The 20,037-nt window shown below is 35.0% G+C and overlaps 1 protein-coding gene across 1 annotated transcript in view; it reads left to right on the top strand.

The window, feature by feature from the left end:
- Positions 1-20,037, top strand: part of BLTP3B (bridge-like lipid transfer protein family member 3B) — a 95,760-nt gene that overhangs the window by 22,600 nt on the left and 53,123 nt on the right. The window contains 3 exon segments of the mRNA XM_059936740.1: positions 15,584-15,746; positions 17,027-17,065; positions 18,216-18,307. Of these exon segments, the coding sequence (XP_059792723.1) occupies positions 15,584-15,746; positions 17,027-17,065; positions 18,216-18,307 (294 nt within the window).

The raw sequence follows: 20,037 nt of genomic DNA, 5'->3' as shown, positions 1-20,037 counted from the left end.
GGAGACATATCCAAAAAATATTACTAAGACCAATGTCAAAGAGCATACTGCCTATGTTTTCTTATAGAAGTTTTATTTATGGTTTCCATTCTTACATTTAAGTCTTTATTAATCCATTTTAAATTTATTTTTGTGTGTGGTGTGAGAAATTAGTACAGTTTGATTCTTTTGCATGCAGCTGTCCAGTTTTACCAACATCATTTATTGAAGAGGCTGTCTTTTCCCCATTGTATATTCTTGTCTCCTTTGTTGTAGATGAATTGCCCATGTAAGTGTGGGTTCATTCCTGGACTCTGTTCTGTTCCATTGATCTATGTGTCTGTGTTTGTGCCAGTACTGTACTGTTTTGATTACTGTAGCTTTGTAGTGTAGTTTGAAATCAGGGAGTGTGATACCTCCAACTTTGTTCTTCTTTCTTAAGATTGTTTTGGCTATTCGGAGTCTTTTGTTTTTTCTTACAGATTTTAAAATTATTTGTTCTAGTTCTGTGAAAAATGCCATTGGTAATTTGATAGGGATTGCATTGAATCTGTAGATTACCTTGGGTAGTATGGTCATTTCAACAATATTGATTCTTCCAATCCAAGAACACAGTATATCTTTCCATCTGTTTGTGTTGTCTTCAGTTTCTTTCATCATTGTCTTATAGTTTTCGGAGGACAAATCTTTTGCCTTCTTAGGTAGGTTTATTTCTAAGTATTTTATTCTTTTTTATGCGATGATAAATGGGATTGTTTCCTTAATTTCTCTTTCTGATATATGTGTATAGAAATGCAGTAAATTTCTGTATATTATTTTGTATCCTGCAACTTAACTGAATCCATCAGTGAGTTCTAGTATTTTTTTCTTGGTGTCTTTAGGATTTTTTTATGTATAGTATCATGTCATTTGCAAACTGACAGTTTTACTTCTTCCTCTCCAATTTTATTCCTTTTATTTTTTTTCTCTTGTCTGATTGCTGTGGCTAGGACTTCCAATATTGTGTTGAATAAAAGTGAGGAGAGTAGGCATCCTTGTCTTGTTCCTGATCTTAGAGGAAATACTTTCAGCTTTTCACCATTGAGTATGATGTTAGCTGTGGGTTCGTCATATTTGGCCTTTATTATGTTGAGGTATGTTCCATCTATACCCACTTTGTTGAGAGTTTTTATCATAAACACATGTTGAATTTTATCAAAAGCTTTTTCTTTATCTGTTGAGATGATCATATGATTTTATTCTTTGGTTTGTTAATATGGTTTATCACATTGATTGATTTGTGGATTTTTGAGCCATTCTTGCATCCCTGGGACAGATCCCACTCAATCATGGTGTGTGATACACTTAATGTATTGTTGAATTTGGTTTGCTAATATTTTCTTGAGGAGTTTTGCATCCATCTTCATCAATGATATTGGCCTGGAATTTTCTTTTTTCTTTCTTTTTTTTTTTTTGTGTGTGTGTGTGGTATCTTTGTCTGGTTTTTGTATCAGGGTGATGCTGGCCTTGTAGAATGAGTTTGAAAGTATTTCTTCCTCTGCAATTTTTTGGAACAATTTGGAGGGATAGGTGTTAACTCTTCTCTAACTGTTTGGTAGAATTCACCTTTGAAGCCCTCTGGTTCTGGACTTCTGTTTGTTGGAAGTTTTAAAAATTACTTACTCAGTTTCACTACTGGTACTTGGTCTGTTCATATTTTCTATTTCTTCCTGATTCAGTCTTGGGAGATTGTACATTTCTAGGGATTTGTCCATTTCTTCTAGGTTGTCCATTTTATTGATGTATAATTGTTTGTAGTAATCTGTTATGATCTTTTGTATTTCTGTGGTGTCAGTTGTAACTTCTTTTTTATTTCTGATTTTATTGATTTGGGCCCTCTTTTTTTCCTTGAAGAGCCTGGCTAAAGGTTTATCAATTTTGTTTAAATTTTCAAATAACCAGCTCTTTGTTTCATTTATCTTTTCTATTTTTTTTGCCTCTATTTCATTTATTTCTGCTCTGATCTTTATAATTTCTTTCCTTCTACTAACTTTGGGTTTTGTTTGTTCTTTTTTCTAGTTTCTTTAGGTTGTTTGAGATTTTCCTGTTTCCTGAAGTAAGCTTGTATAGCTGTAAACTTCCCTCTTATTACTGCTTTTGCTGAGTCCCATAGATTTTGGATCATTTTGTTTTCATTTGTCTCCAGGTTTTTTTTCAATTTCCTTTTTAACTTCTTCAGTGATTCATTGGTTGTTTCGAGCATATTGTTTACCCTCCACGTTTGTGCTTTTTTTTTTTTTTCTTGTAGTTGATGTCTAGTCTCATAGCATTGTGGTTGGAAATGATATGTTTTCAGTCTTCTCAAATTTAATGAACTTGTTTTGTAGTCTATCATGTGATCTGTCCTGAAGAATGTTCCATGTGCACTTGAAAAGAATGTGCATTCTGCTGCTTTCAGTTGGAATGCTCTCTAAATATCAATCAAGTTCACCTGGTCTAATGTGTCATTTAACAACAGTGTTTCCTTATTGATTTTCTGTCAGGATAGTCTGTCCATTGATGTAAGTGGGGTGTTAAAGTCCCCTACTATTATTGTGTTACTGTAAATTTCTTCCTCTATGTCTGTTAATATTTGCTTATATATTTAGGTTTTCCTATGTTGGGTGCATATATATATTTACAGTTGTTATGTCTTCTACTTGGATTGATCCCTTGATCACTATGTAATGTCCTTCTTTGTCTCTTGTTACAGTCTTTGTTTTAAAGTCTATTTTTTCTGATATAGTTATTGCTACTCTGGCTTTCTTTTGATTTCCATATGCATGGAATACCTTCTTTCATCCTCTCACTTTCAGTCTGTATGTGTCTTTAGAGCTCTTATTGTTGACATTGACCTTGATCACCTGGCTGATGTAGTGTTTGTCAGGTTATCCACTATAAAATTACTCTCTTCCCCACTTTCATACTGTACGTTTTGGAAGGAAGGAAGTACTATGTGCAGCACACACAAAATGAGTGAGGAGTTCTGCTCCAGTTCCCTAAGGTTTGAATATCTTATTAAGTTATTTAAAAATTTTCTGTATGGGAGATTAATCTGTTTTCTCCCACTTATTTACTTATTCAGTCATGTTTTTTTATCTGTGTAGACTCATGTATATTTATTTTATACTTTGAGTTATAATCCAATAATATTTAATTTATTTTGTTGCCCAGATTTTTCCAGCTTTGGCCATTGGGAGCTCTTTCATATGGCTTTTGTATCTTTAATTAATTTTATTTTTTATGTTGGTCTTATATCTTGTAACCTCGCTAAACTTATTAGTTCTGGTAGTTTTGTTTTGTTTTTTTTTTAAGATTCCTAGGATTTTCTACAGAGATGATAATGTCATCTGGGAAATTACACAGTTTTATTCCATTTCTAAACTGGATGCCTTTTATTTTTATTATTTTATTTTATTTTTTTTGCCTTACTGTGTCAGGTAGAACCTCCAGTACAATGTTGAATAGAAGTGGTGAAAGCAGACATCCTTATCTTGTCTCTGTCTTAGGGGAAAAGCATTTTAGTCTTTCATCATTAAGTATGATCGCAACTGTAGGGTTTTTGTACAAGTCCCTGTAGTTTTGGGGAAGTTCTCTTCTGTTCCTAGTTTATTGAGAATTATTTTTCCATGCATGGTGTTAACTTTTGTCCAGTGCTTTTTTATGCCTCTATTGAGATCATGATGTGATTTTACTTTTCATATGGTGAATTACATTAGTTGATTTTTGAATGTTAAACCAACCTTCATTACTGGAATAAATACTTGGTCATGATGTATGTACTTCTTATGTATTGTTTCTTAAACTGGGTCATAGCTTGCCTTGTGAAAATAGTGTAATCGATCACCATTTTGAAAGGAGGAAATAGAATGGAAAATATCAGACTGTATTAAACTATCACTTTGAGAAATTATTGTTTCGTATGTGTGTACTGGATTGTAAAGTCTATTTCTTGATCTCATATCCAAAATTTTGAAATTAACTAATTCACTTCTTGAGCCTGAAGATAATGAGGCATAGAGTGGGGCAAGAAGGCAACTAGCCTTAAGAGGAGGTTGCCAGATTAAAGGAGGTACAACTGGGGTGAGAAAATGGTGTTGGGTAAGGCAGAAAGGAAATAGGGGTTTCTTTAGAAAAACCTCATTTGTTTCTTAGTTTTAAGTGGAGGAATCTTTATGGCTGCATGATGAAGCCCATGGTCTGTGAAAGGATGTAATTAGGTGCAGATTAATAACTTAATGTTTTTAGCCAAAGGACTTGGCAGACTATCAGATTTTGGGAACATGCTCCAGTAACATGTTCTCTCGTACAACTTTACCATATGGTCTTTAGGTATTTTCTCTTCTAGAAATATTGTTTTTAATAAAGTCAAGCTGAAGCTGTTGTTAGATTTGCTTACATAAAGATTTTGGTTCTTTTTATATCTTTTCATATGCAGTGAGAATGTAATGCTTGTAGGGGTGCACAGTCTTGAGATACTAGCTAGTGATTTCAGTTACTAGTTCATTTCAGTGGTTTTAGTTAGGCCCAACTGGAGAGAATAGAACAATGATGGGTTAAGAATCTTTATGGTATCTTTAAGTTCTTAAATGTTGGATTTGTGTTTCTCAGTTCTGCTCCTTTATTGTTTGTCAGTTTGATCCTAAGGTAGTGTTCTAGTTTTAAATTTCTGAAGGAAGAAATCTGATTGAAGAGTGTAAATGCCTTGTCATTCTCTAGATCAAATCAACTGTAACCAAGGAAGTATATAACATGTCTTAGGTATGCACCTTTCCCCTATGTTTATAGATTTTCTCTGGGAAGACAGAATCAGTGGTAACTGAGTAGGCACCCTGAGAGGTGTTTGTTTATAATAAGTTAATTAAATCAAACAACAATGATATTAATAATCAAATTACAGTATTGTAATTTATTTTCTGGATGGTTACAGTTAATCCTATTACGTTAAAGCAATGGTTCTTAGCCTTTTCGGTGTCCAAAAATCCCCTTTGAAAATATTATGAAGTATCTTGGACTCCTTGAAGCCCATCCAAGAACTTCAGATTAAGTGTGCCTACTTTAAACTTTTATATTAAACAATTTAACATGCATTTTAAAATTCCCTGTAAAATCTAGTTTTTCATGCTATAGCATGAAATATCAGAATGAGAATGATTATTTCTAATTACAACTGTTATTTGAGAAAAATATTATCAAGTAGCATAGCTACTTTTTCTTTCTTTCTTTTTTTTTTTGCCACTTCTTAAGTTTAGAAGAATAGTAGGCATTGATGTGAATCTCTAACAACCTGTACAATAATAGGAACCATAAATACTTTCAGGACAAGGTGAATAATTCAAGAAATGCATATTAGCTGATGAAGTTTTAAAAGAATGTCCCAGGGAGGGGCTGTTATCTGAATACAAAGAAGTAATTGTGGAAGAAGGTAAGTAGGTCAGAAAAGGGTTTATAAGCTATGTTCTAAGATTGTTTTTAGCACTAAGATTTTATGATTCCACCCCCAAATACTATATTTAATCTAGAGATGGTTCATTTCACAAATCTGTTTCAGTTTGCTTTAGCAAAACTTTATGATCTTTGTTTTTATGATACAGCTATAAAATGGATCTGATGAAAGTTCAAATAAATCATGACTAAAATTTACAGTAACATCAGATATATAATTTATACCTTTCTGATTTATGATCTACTGTATACTTAGTGATTTATCAAGCCAGAAATCATTTTTAGAAAATTTTAATCACTGGTTATGTAATGTCTCTGTGTTGTTCATATTCCTATTTAACCTGCATCTTCATATTAATAGTAAGTAACACTCACTGAATTTTCTTTTCTGTTTTTTTTTTTTTTTAAACAAGTCTGTTTATTAGAAAGGCTCTGGTTTTGGGGGTGGTGGTGTTTGTTTTGTTTTGTTTTTAAACATCAGTGAATTTTCTGTGTTAGAGACAATTCCTGTCATTTTCCATGTTCTAACTCAGTTAATCCTCAAAACAGCCCCATGAGGCAGGTATTATTATTATCACCATTTTATGATGAGGAAACTGAACCATAGAGAGGTTATTTATTTTTTTTAATAAAAATTTATTTTGGGCTTCCTTGGTGGTGCAGTGGTTGAGAATCCGCCTGCCAGTGCAGGGAACGTGGGTTCGAGCCCTGGTCCAGGGGGATCCCACATGCCGCGGAGTGGCTGGGCCCAGGCGCCGCAACTACTGAGGCTGCGCTCTAGAGCCCGCAAGCCACAACTACTGAGCCCGTGTGCCAAAACTACTGAAGCCTGTGTGCCTGGGGCCCGTGCTCCGCAGCGGGAGAGGCCACTGCAGTGAGAAGCCCGCGCACTGCGGCGAGGAGCAGCCCTTGCTCGCCGCAACTGGGGAGAGCCCGCACGCAGCAACAAGACCCAACGCAGCCATAAATAAATAAATAAATAAATAAAAATTTATTTATTTTATGTTTGGCTGCATTGGGTTTTCGTTGCTGCACGCAGGCCTTCTCTAGTTGCGGCAAGTGGGGGCTGCTCTTCGTTGTGGTGCACAGGCTTCTCATTGGGGTGGCTTCTCTTGTTGCGGGCTCTAGGCTCTAGGCGCCTGGGCTTCCGTAGTTGTGGCACGCGGGCTCAGTAGTTGTGTCTTGCGGGCTCTAGAGCACAGGCTCAGTAGTTGCGGTGCACGGGCTTAGTTGCTCTGCGGCATGTGGGATGTTCCTGGGCCAGGGATCAAACCTGTGTCCCCTGCATTAGCAGGCAGATTCTTAACTGCTGTGCCACCAGGGAAGTCTGAGAGGTTAAGTATTTTTTTTTGGAGGGGGTGTAATTTTTTTTTTAACATCTTTATTGGAGTATAATTGCTTTACATTATTGTGTTAGTTTCTGCTATATAACAAAGTGAATCAGTTATACATATGCATATATCCCGATACCCCTCCCTCTTGGTCTCCCTCCCACCCTCCCTATCCCACCCCTCTAGGTGGTCACAAAGCACCAAGCTGATCTCCCTGTGCTATGCGGCTGCTTCCCACTAGCTATCTGTTTTACATTTGGGAGTGTATATATGTCCATGCCACTCTCTCACTTCGTCCCAGCTTACCTTTTCCTCGCCCCATGTCTTCAAGTCCATTCTCTACGTCTGCGTCTTTATTCCTGTCCTGCCCCTAGGTTCTACAGAACCATTTTTTTTAATTTATTTTTTTTAGATTCCATATATATGTGTTAGCCTACAGTACTTGTTTTTCTCTTTCTGACTTAATTCACTCTGTATGACAGACTCTAGGTCCATCCACGAGAGGTTAAGTATTAAGCGGCATTTTTCTTCTTGCAGAGCTGCGATTCTTGACTTTTCGTGCATTTGTGCTGTGTTCCCGTAAGCAAATTATAAATCTTGATTATATGGACTGACTTACTTTGTTTTGCCCTAAATATTTACCTTGTACAGTGCTGTGCACATAATTTAGACTCTAATTATGTATTAACTGTAAAATGTGTAATCTAAATCAAACCTTTCCTTTCCATTTGCCTGGAAATTTTATTCTTCTACTTAGCTATTTTGTTGTTACTAATGAAAAACCTAGTAAATTTATTTTCATGTATTACATGTAATTAAAGAAGATTTTGGAAAAATGGAAGCCTGTTTGCATGCTTTAAGGTAGCTTTAAAATTGTTACATTGTTAAAAATATAGTTAACCAATAAAATATATACATCCACATTAGAATTTATTTCATATAATACTAATGTTAAAATAAAGAACACATGTTTATTTTAAAATAAACCTCTTTACATGCCATAATGTACATAGTAATGGAACATTATTGTGTGTTCTGAATTTTAAAAATAAAAAATTCAGTAAGAATTGTGCCAATTTTATCTTTATTATGTGTTACGACTTTCTTCTGTACAGTTGTTATGACTTTGACATATTCAAGTCAACCAGCTTTCTTTTTTATCCTCATTTTGAGTCTTTAACATGTCTACTTTGGTTTTATATAGATTTCATGCTTCCATTCTCCCACCCCACTCCTAGCTCCACCAAATAATTAATTATTTAGAAGTTTAATTCATTGACCTAGATTTCTACCATTTTTTTAAAAGTTTGTTTTAAAATGTTTATATAATTTTTAGAGCTTTATATGAGTCTTTAGTGAACTGAAGAGGTTTACTTCAGATAATAATTTATTCTCTTTAGGATCAGGCCCAGTATCATAACCCTTCTCAATTATAATATTTAGTAGAATAATACAGTTATCTGGAGATTTCACATGGCAATTTAGTCCAAAGAGCCTATAGCAACACTTGGACAAAGCATAGGTAGACACATAGCTAGTCCATGCCTTAATGTTATTTTGTGGGTTTTCTTCCCTTTGTTTACCTAGTGTACACTTATTGAAAGTGTGCTTTTCCTCTATCAATTAAGTTAACAAATGTGACTGAAAAACCATCCTCCTGTCTCTGTTTTTGGAAGGAACATAATTATATTAATAAATGTTTGGGAAATATTTGTGTGAAACTGAAATACATGTTAAATGAAAGCCTCATGTATGAATAATAGAAGATAAATAATTTGATATGTCCATGGCCTACCCAGTATAAGAAACCAACTTTCTAATAGCTGTGGATGTGACAGTTACCAATACATCTTCAGTTTCCTCTTTAAAATATTTTAATAGATGAGCAGTAGTAATATGTTTTGAAGATTAGCTCCACAGCTCTGCCATTTAAAAGTCCTATTTGGATAAGCTTGAACTTTTTGGGGTTTTTTTGGCTGCACCCCTTGAGGGATCTTACTTCCTGAGCAGGGATTGATCCCGCACCCTCGGTGGTGAAAGTGCAGAGTCCTAACCACTGGACTACAAGGGAATTCTGGAGCATGAACTTTTTTTTTTTAATTTATTTTTAAAAATATTTATTTATTTATTTATTTGGTTGCGCTGGGTCTTAGTTGCAGCAGGCAGGCTTCTTAGTTGCGGCTCCAGGGCTCCTTAATTGCAGCTTGCTGGTTCCTTGCACATGGGCTGCTTAGTTGTGGCATTTAAATTCTTAGTTGCGGTATGCAAACTCTTAGTTGCGGCATGCACGTGGGATCTAGTTCTCTGACCAGAGATCGAACCTGGGCCCCCTGCACTGGGAGCACAGAGTCTTATCCACTGTGCCACCAGGGAAGTCCCCCCAAACTTGAACTTTTGATATTGCTCCTGTTAAAACTATAATCAATGCCTTCATAATTTAAACTCAATAAAAAGCAGGTCAGGAGAAAGAGAACTCTTAATTATCTGTTTTGTATCAGATACTTTACATATTATCTTTAATCCTCACTAAAATTTTTTGAGTTGGTATTATTTTCTCCATTTTACAGATGAGGAAATTGAGGCAGAGGGGTGTCACAGTAGGTGGCTAAACTAGAATTCAGATTTGTTTGTCTGACTTTAATTAAGGTCCACGTTCCTTGCACATGTTGTCCCTTTGGTATGAACTAAATTGAAGATAGAATTTCTTGTGAATAACATTTTAATCTTTCCATCTTCCACTTTTGCATAATTGAAATCACAGTATATAATTTTGAACCTTGAATTTTCACCAGGCACTATAGTATAACCATTTCTTTATATAATTCTAAACACGTATTGCTTGATATATATGTAGGCATAATGTATCATAATTAAAGGAATTATTATGGACATTTAGGTGCTTTCACTTTTTTCCTTTTGTAAATATCATTGAGATGAACATTCTTGTACCATATCCCATTAAGATGTTGCCTGATTTCTCCACTAATCACCCCTCCTTGCCCAACACCAAGGATATATAGTCAAATGTTGTATTCATGAGTTAATCAGATTAGTTTTTGTCCATCTGTCCCTCTGTCCTTTCCTCCTATCTTCCCCTTGAATATGGTTACAGTATTTTTTAATACAATTAGGTTCATTCGTTTCAGGTCGCTTTCAGTTTTAGGTATTTCCCCTCTTCACATTCTTTTCTTATTTTATTTTTTGCATATATAGAGTATTAATATGCTTTCCAAAATCAAAACTGTTCAAAGCCAATCCCTCTTCTTGTGTACTCTATGTGCTGTCTTCTAATCAAGGATTTTATTCCACCCGTTGTCTGTCCATCAGTAGTTTTCTTTTCTCTGCATCATGGTCGTCAGCATACAAGCCTGCTGAATTTTCTCTCACCCAAAAAAGGAAAAAAACAAAAACGATTTCTCTCCTACCTCACTGGTCCTTCCTTCTTAATCTCCTTTATTGGTTACTTGGCCTCTTAGTGGTCCTTGACCACAGTCCTTGAGCCATTTCATTTTTTGTCTCCATCTTGCAATTGTAAATACCATATATAACATTGGTGATTATTAAATTTGTATCTGCAACTACTGAATGAGATTTGAATATCCAGCTACCTAATTGGTGTCTCCTCTTGGATATCTAATAAGCATCTCTTAATTAAACTATTCCAAGCCTAAATTCTGATCCTTAATCCCAAGCTTATTTCTCCCTCTGTCTCTTTACCCCAATAAATGGTGGTTCTATCCTTCTGTTTGCTTAGATCAAAAACCTTGGAGCCATCCTTGAGTTCAATCTGTATTATCAAATCCCGTTGCCTTTACCTTCAGAATATGTTTAGAATTGTTCCCTTCTCACCACTTGCTACTGTTCCATCTTGGTCCAAGGCAGCATCTTCTCTTACCTGTCGTATTGCAGTAACCTTCTGTCTGGGCTCCCTGCTTCTGTCCCTGTCCTTCTTTCATCTGTTCTCAATAGAGCGATCCTTTAAAAATCCCTGTTCCTGTCAAAAACCATCTCCAATCACTCTCATTTTTACTCAGAGTAAAAGCCAGAGAGTCCTTAGAGTGGCTTAAAAGGCCTCACATGATCTGGCCCTTGTTATTTCTCTAATCTCATCTCCTTTCATTTTTGCCCTTGTTCATTTCCTCCACTCACATTGGCCTTCTTGCTATTCCTCAGACCTGCCAAGCATGTTCCTACCTCAGTTTTTGCCCTTAGCTTTTCCTCTGCCTAGAGCATTCTTCCTCCAGATATTTGCATAGCTAGCTCCTTGGCTTTCTTCAGATCTTTGCCCAAATGTCATCTTTTTAATGAGGCTTTTCCTGTCTACTCTTTTAAAAATTAAAAGGTCCTCTGCTTGCACCTCCTATCTTACTTTTGCTTTGTTTTTTCCATAGTTATCAGAATCTGACTTAATTTTTTTTTTTTAAGAAAGAAATGGAAAATTTTATTCAAGCCAATCTGAAAATTATAACTAGGGAGATAGTCTTTCAGAAAGCTCTGAGGACTGTTCTGCCCATGAGAAGTCAAAGCACAGTTATATAAGTTTTTGAGACAAAGGGTTATACATCAAAGGGTTAAACATCAAGGTGACATTGACAGTTTACATAGTTCAACAAAGTGAGTAGTGGGTCATCATAACCCCTTACATGATTAAGGAGGGAATGCTATCTCCTAAGGAATTTCCTTGCTGGTGCCAACAGGAAATTGATGTGTGTGTGTGTGTGTGTGTGTGTGTGTGTGTGTGTGCAGGCATTCCTACATCTTCTTAGGGAATCTAGTTAATGTATAATGCAGATGCACAATGCACACTAAGGAGAAGGTATAGTGGCTCAAACAGCAGAGAAAATTACACGTTAAATTTTTTTTCCTGCCTTAAAATAATTTTGTTTCATCAGCAGCCTCATTGAGGAGGTAATATTTGAGTAGACTCTAAGGTGGTGAGGGACTTAGCCTTATGGATATGGTGGAAATGGTGTTGCAGGCAGTAGGAGCAGCCAGTGAAAAATACTAAGGAGGAGAGCTTGCCTGGTATGTTTGGAGAACAGCATGGGGACACTGAGGGTAAGAGGTGAGATTAGAACTGTAAACTAGTATGTTTGCTGGTGGCGGGGGGCCTTTTGACCACAGAATTAACCTTATTAATGAAATAAAAGCCATACATTTTCTATTTACACTATAACTATGTATTATAAGGTCAAGGAAGTGAGTGTTGTTCTTTCTTGGACTTTATATTATGAATATCAGAATGAAAAGTGGTTTGAAGCTCTAATTTTTTAACTCAATCATTTGTGCAGAAATCGCTTGTGAACTGTATGTTAATGATTTAAATCATGTGCCTGAGGTCCCTTTGCCAGAGACTTTTAAATTTAATTGGTAGTGGTGAGGGTGGGAAGGGAGGGGGTTGTGCCTGGGCATTGAGTGTTTTAAGTGCTCCCAGGTGGTTCTGTATGCACTACTCTGGTACCTGCATATATACAGAAGAGACAGCTTTTCTCATTCCGGCTCCAAAGTAGTCTGCTCAGTGTGCTTATCATCCTTGCTGCTTCAGCTCACTGCAGTGTCTCATAGCTACCTGGAACTCCACAACCACAAATCCCCTCCACAGAAATCCTGGGGCCTCTCCTAGCCATGCCATTGGAGGGGAAAGGTAGGACAGGTAAGAGTTCTCCTTTACTGCCCCATTCATAAGTTCCCCACAACACCAAAAAACAAGACTGGGTGTGGCCACCAGCTGACTGAAAAGTTTGTGTTACAGAATGACAATGTAAGAGGAAGGGTAAGAGAAGAGGGGAGCAAAATGTTGGCCTCAATTACCTAATAAAAAAATTTTAAGAACAAGGCTGCCTAATATTCAGTTTCAAATTTTGGCATTGTTGTGTTAGAAAATACCCTGTCTCCCCCACTCATCTGTTTCATTTATGTGTCTGGCACATTTTTGGCACACAACAAATATTTGTTATATAAATGAATGAATGAATTCAAGCAGGCTGAACACAAAAAGCAACAAGCCTCCAACCCATCCTTTCCTGATCCCTCCAATCTTGTTCCCCAGTGGCAGTCGCATTTACCTCATTGTTACCCTACTAGCTCTAAATTATATATTTATGCTGTTCATTCTAGATGTATCAGTGTTAGATCTTGCATACTCACTTTCTGCCAAGATAGGTAAGGATTTTACTAAATTAACCACTCCAAATTTTCCCGACCTACAATACCTAATAAATTATATCACTATTGTTAGCTTTTCCATTGCTTACATTTGTGAGGTTAAATAATATACTTAAATTTGTATTTCTTATTTCAACTATAAGAAGTACCTCTTCACTGTGAATCTGACTTATTATATGTTTAACTTATTTCTTAATTCTCTGTGTTCCACCCCCCAGTTAAGCTCCATGAAGGAAGAGACTTTTATCTATTTTGTTTATTGTCAAATCCCCAGTGCCTTTTATTTATCTATTTATTTAAAAAAATTATTTTATTTATTTATTTATTTTTGGCTCCATTGGGTCTTCATTGCTGCGCGCGGGCTTTCTCTAGTTGTGGTGAGCGGGGGCTACTCTTCGTTGCGGAGCACAGGCTCTAGGCACGTGTGCTCAGTAGCTGTGGCTTGTGGGCTCTAGAGCGCAGGCTCAGTAGTTGTGGCGCACGGGCTTTGTTGCTCTGTGGCATGTGGGATCTTCCCTGACCAGGGATCGAACCCGTGTGCCCTGCACTGGCAGGTGGATTCTTAACCACTGTGCCACCAGGGAAGCCCACCCTGCCTAGTGCCTTTTAAATTATAGATATCAGTTAAAATTTATTGAATGAATGAATGAATGAATAAAATAGTCAAGGCCTTGTGTAATCAGTCCTCTCTTTGTCCTTCCAGTGTTATCTACTGCTCCCTTGGCTCTCTTGCTACATTCCAGATGCTGATCTTTTTTCACTTCCACTTTATACCATGCTCCCTCCTGCCTCAGAACCTTTATATGTTTTATTCCCTCTACTTGGAATACGCTTTCTTTCCTGCCCCCTTCTTTTCCTTGCCTAGTTAACTTCTATTACTCATCCTTTAGATATCAGCTCAAAAGTCCCTATTTCAATGAAGATCTGGATTAAGAACCCCTACTGTGTTCACTCTTCACCAACTAAACTGAACATTTCAGAAAGGCAAAAACCTTCAGTATACTGCTTGCCAGTGTATGTGTCGGAATAGTGAATCCTCAATAAGTACTTACTGAATGCTCCCTTCTGCACTAATATTCTGCCTTGAGGCGGTGGCAGGTCATTCCTATATGATTAGAAATGGCAGCCTCTCAGGAAACTTCATATTATTTAATGAAACATGATTGGTGGTAAGTGTGAAACAACTCAGCATCTTTGGTCAAATATGGGTTAAATATGAACTTTATCTTGACAAAGTCAATGTGTTGACATTTTGTGAGAAGATATGAATCCAGATAAGATCTGGCTCAAGAAATTCTGGTTGAGAGTCAGTGCAGAAGCATATGCATATTGATTCTTGTTGATGTGTAGGGCATGTAAATAACCCGGTACATTTTGTTACTTTAATATTTAATATCAGAAAAATGGTAGAAGACTGGGTAATAACTCCTTTGTTAGCCAGTAGTTAACTTTGTCAATAGTTTCACTTTTGAAAAAGTAAGGCTGGGTAAAGTTAGCAATTTTTTATTTTGTAGGGTTGTGTTAAGAATTAATATATACGAAAGTTCTTTAAAGTGCATGTGTAATTTATTGTTATTACTATTATCATCATTATTAGTTGTGACATTGGGCAAATAAGTTAGTTTCTCTTTATATTTACTCTTGTAAAAAGTGGGAATAAGGACTTCCCTGGTGGTCCGGCAGTTAAGACTCCACACTCCCAACGCAGGGGGCCCAGGTTCGATCCCTGGTCAGGGAACTAGATCCCACATGCTGCAACTAAGAGCCCGCATACTGCAACTAAAAGATCCCGCACGACGCAACTAAAGATCCCGCACGCAGCAATGAAGATCCCGCTTGCCATAACTAAGACCTGGTGCAGCCAAATAAATAAATAAATATTAAAAAAAAAAAAAAGTGGGAATGAAAATAGTATTGACCCTAATGGGTTATCATGAAAATTAGTAACGCATGCACTCAAAGAGAAGAGCTTGGTATCCAATAAACCCTTGGAAAATGTTCACTGTTATTTTAACTATTATTATTTTCAATCTTTTCTTTTGAGTTTAAGAACTTTTCTTTTTAAATCATTATAGAGAATTTGAGTTCTTTAATTAGAATTCAGGGTCCCGTCTCCTAGGTGACTTTTGGCACTTTCATTAAGCTCTTGGCATGACAAATGGCAGTGGTGGCAGCTGCTGCTGCTACTACTTCTAAAGGGCCACCTCATTTCCTTACCTTACTTGTAGATTGGTTAGCAAAATAGGAATATCCACTTCTGTGATATTGCCTGTAGCGAAGTGAACAAAATGTTGTAGGGGATGGCTCAAAGCCTCGCATAGTTCCTGAAAAATAGTGGATACTAACTAAGTATTCATAAATTTGAAAGACAGTAAGAACTAGAGCTTGGTTGTATCTGGTTATAAGATATTTAAATGTGTACCAAAAATACTGTAGACTTTGTGTAAGAGAGCTATGGACAAGGGAGATCAAAACAATAATAACAAAACCACATTGAAAAACATGGATTAGAGTAGAGCCTATCATTGTGGTTTTGTGTTTCTTAGTGCTGCTGTTACATTCTTAATGCTCTGTATATTTGCAAGAACAACTCAGGGGTACAGTAACTAACACTAAAATAAATGTCAATATATATTCTCTTTCAGATTTACCAAAAATTTATCTCCTGACAAGATAAATCTAAGTACCCTTAAAGGAGAAGGTGAACTGAAGAATTTGGAGTTGGATGAAGAGGTGCTCCAGAATATGTTGGATTTGCCAACATGGCTTGCTATCAACAAAGTTTTTTGTAATAAAGCATCAATTAGGGTGAGACTTTGATATCTGTGCAAGGCATTTTCTGTTTTCATTTTATTTATTTCATCCCTATCTTTTTTTTTTTTTTTTTTTTTTTTTCATCCCTATCTTTTAAAATAAATATTTTGTTTTAGGTAATTCTGAAAAGAAGCATTTTTATTAACATAATTTTAAAAGACAGATACCTTGTATAAATAATTGCATGAATGTGTGCCTTTTGAATTTAATTGAATGCTAATATATATTTATTAATTTATAGATTTTAATTTTTATTAAAATTTAATATTAATATCTAAATAAAATTGTTGATGCTTTACTAATAAAATAATTTGTTAAATTTGGTACATATTTAAAATTTTTTTCACACGATTTGTTGTCAAAAGGGACAATTTAAATTTGTAGTAAGTAAACACTACTTCAAATGAACACATAAGGACTGATAAGTTATCTTATTCTGGACATTATACTTTTATTTGAAATTCTGTCTCTTTTCCTCATTTGTTTTTTATTTTGAGGTTTCTAAAGTTTTCTTTTAATATTATTTCTGCTTATTAAAACTTAAGCTTTCTTATTATCTTTGGCTCTAATCGTACGTCGTATCATTTCCTTCTCTTAAAGATTAGGCTTAGAGAGCCTGAGAGCCTACTTAGAGAGTTTGAGAGCCTACTCAGTAGAAATACTGCATGCTAACTTTTCATAAAATTAAAATTGGGCTCCAAAGAAAAGACTGTGGAAAGGTTGCTGTATCCTTTGATGGTAACCTTTAATTTTTGTTCTATCCTCCATAAACCCAAATGTCTACAAAAATATGACATTTTTAGTGCAGGATATATTTGAACATTATTTATTTGACGTTACTTGCATTTAACATTAATGGTCTCACTTTTGTATTTGTCTTGAATACCTACAAGGAGATTGGTTGGAATTCTAGAATTTAAAAAAATTGTTAAATGAACAAAACACTGATTATGCTTTGCTGGGAATTCTTCAACTACAAAATTAAAATGTGTTTTCAGAACTGGGGAAAAAAGATATTAAGAGAACCCCAAATTTTTATTTAAAAAGATGACCAAGAAAATAAGGCTAGTAGTCTTTTTTAATATAAAATAGGTGCAGCTGATTTCAAGAGTATGAATGAATTGCTCAGTTTATTATTTTGCAATTTAAGAAAAAAGTCATCTGATATAATTTGGTATGTCTATCACTATGTTAAGAGAGCATCTGTGTCGATTACTGTTTTACATTATTTTTTTAATGATTTATTTTAAAGAAAGAAAAATTTTCTTTTGTAGATACCATGGACAAAACTGAAAACACATCCCATCTGTTTGGTAAGTTCTGAATTGCTTCAGAAGTAAACACTTATATATGCATATAATCTAACAACTCTGCTAATATTAATATTTTGTCTCATAGAAACATAATCTCATGGCTTCTCTGCTAGTTAACTTTCATTCTATTTTGATGGTACTTAGTTTTCTCAGTCCTTAAATGAGAAGTTTGAACTTTAAAATGAGAGGGTCTTTAAAGTTTTTCAGGTCTAGAATATTATATTGTAAGTTGGTATGTTTTATTGCATCTTTTAACTTTTTATTGGTATATTATACTTTATTTATGGGATTCTTCTTTTAATAAAGTTTGGTCCAGACTTTCTGTGTTTCTGCTTTTACTGATCTAATATAATACGTTCTTTAATATACTTCACTTTTTAAGGAAAACTGATCACTTGGTCATTTATTGATTCATTCATACCACAAATATTTACTGAGCACCTCCCCTCTGCCCTGAGAGAACATATTTTTACAAGGTGACTGACAACGAACAAGTAAACAAAACAAGACAGTTTCAGATAATAAGTGCAATATTAAATAGAGAATGAAGAATGACTGGAGATGTGTTAGTGACTACTAAGGACATTTGATCTTCCTTCAAGAAAAAACTTAGACTGAGAAAGAAAGTTTTTTACTATGAGAGTATTTACTTTTTCATATTTCTTGCATATTTCATTTTTTCGTAGTTACACATCTTAAATCTCAGGTTTTAGATTAGTTCTATTTATTTTATTTAGCCCAGGTTTTAATTAAAGCTCAGGTTTAAGCTTTTAGAGGTGGTTTAGTCCTATTTATTAATAAATAACCTAATTTATCAATTAATAATGTAGTACACTCTTGGATTAGCGATTATACGTCTGTAAAACCTGATGATCTCAGCAGTATATGGCTACTTCTTATAGTTTTTTTCTCCTATACTCCTGTAATAAGCTTTTCCACCAGATAATAAGTGCCTTGAGAAAGGACTAAGCACTTTTTTTTTTAGTATTTCTCTTTTTAGACCTCTAGAGAAACATTTAAAATGACTCTGCTTACTTACTGTTTTCTTTGCTCCTAAAGAAATGAAAGAGAAAATAGTCTTAAATAATATCTACATAATATACATAAAATAAAATATCTAATGTTTACATTTTTAATATATTTTTATTAGTCCTTGGATAAAGTAATAATGGAAATGAGTACATGTGAAGAACCACGAAACCCAAATGGCCCATCACCAATTGCAACTGCTTCAGGACAAAGGTAAGCTATTTCCATTAGTCTGTATGACTGGCAAAGGGAATTTTTTTTTCCGTTATCTGCAGTAATGGGACATAAAGTAAAATTTCCTAACTTCAGTCTCTATTTTAGTCACTTCTCCCATCAAACATTTTACAGTTTCAGTAAATACATTGCAAAAGTAGCAGAATTGATTTTTAGCCTCTTTTATTCATCTTGCTTTCCTTGATATTAAATACTAATGATCAATCAAATGCAGAGCAGTAGCAGAAAATGAAAGAAGAGCTTAGGCATTCTAAACCAGATAGTCTCTTACTTGGTCTCTGAATACATTCTCTGTATAACATTTGTTCTATGCATCAGTGGAACTTTTATGACTCTTAAGAGTTAAGTTGATGCCTTAAAAAATTATAGACCTTTCGGATTACTCTAAAATTCATTAAATATAGAATGCTCACACTTTACACAGATTGAATTTTGATAGATAAAAATCAGATGTTAATAAAGTAGGAGCATGGGGAGCATTTCACAAAGCTGCCTTGAGAAGTTAGAATAGTTCTTAAAAAATAGATCTTCAAAAACTTGCCTATTTATCTTTGCATTCAGTAAATTTGGATCTTGTATTATATATCATTTCCTCAAAACAGGTTTTCTGCACTATTTTTGGATGGTGCAGCTATTCACGTAAAAAGTTTACATTGATTTTAATGTGATTAGTGCCTCCTCAAGTTGTACAACATAGCAGCCCTGAACATTTACAGTATTCTAGCTGCTGTATAAAACCAGTGATAAACTCTTCTTGAGAATGAACATGCACATACAGATACACACACATACTCTCTTTCTTGCACTCTCATATTTTCCTCCTCTTTCACCAAGGTTGAGCCACCATTTATTAATGCATTCTGTGAGAATACCTGCAGTCTGATCAGTGGCTTTTCACGTGGGAATCAAATGGTGATCCATCCACTGCTGAGAGTTGACTGAAGGCCAGATTTATCAGATATACAGTTTATATTTGGACTATATGTAATAGTGATGGGGAGAAGAGCTTTCACATGAACTTCTTTGTAGTTTATGTATTTTCTAGCAATTTGAGATTTTAAAGTTTAGATTATGATTTCAGGTTAGATAGAGTAGGTTGGAGCAGTTGATCTTAAAATTGGCTAGACTCAGAAAAATTTGAGATGTTTATAAGACTATTAAAAGGGCAAAAGAAGATCAGGAAAGTTGCTATAAACAAATGATTTATTTTAATTAGGTGTGGCAGAAATTAGGTATTTTCTTATTGTATGCTAAGTGTAGTTGATAGTTTTCTTCCCAATTCATGTTTTTATGGTATCAACAAGCTTTATAATTTTGGCTTTGTAATCACATGATGGTAGTCCTTATATTGTGTGGTAGTATGTTAATCTATTTCTGTGTTTTCCAGACTTGACTAATTGTAGCAATCATTTAGGGTGCTTATGAAATTCAGAGTTGTTTAGGCTCCTCTTTTAAAGTTATGATTCATCAGGTCTAGAATGGTTATCAAGAATATGAATATGTATTTTCAACAATTCTTTATAGTCATGCAATTTAAGGAAACACTGATCTATTTGATTTTATCTCTAGCTAAGAGATTAAAATAGAGGGAAATTAACAATTAACAGGGTGGCCCTTCCTTCTGTGCAGAACCTGTAGGCTAACAATGCTCCCACAGATTGATGGTCTAGTAAACTTCGTAAGTTCAGAAATTTGATTTTATCACTTCA

The sequence above is a fragment of the Balaenoptera ricei genome, chromosome 10 (assembly GCF_028023285.1).
Source record: "Balaenoptera ricei isolate mBalRic1 chromosome 10, mBalRic1.hap2, whole genome shotgun sequence".
Taxonomy (NCBI): Eukaryota; Metazoa; Chordata; class Mammalia; order Artiodactyla; family Balaenopteridae; genus Balaenoptera; species Balaenoptera ricei.
The sequence above is the reverse complement of the archived record's forward strand: the minus strand, read 5'-3'. Positions and strand labels throughout refer to the sequence as shown.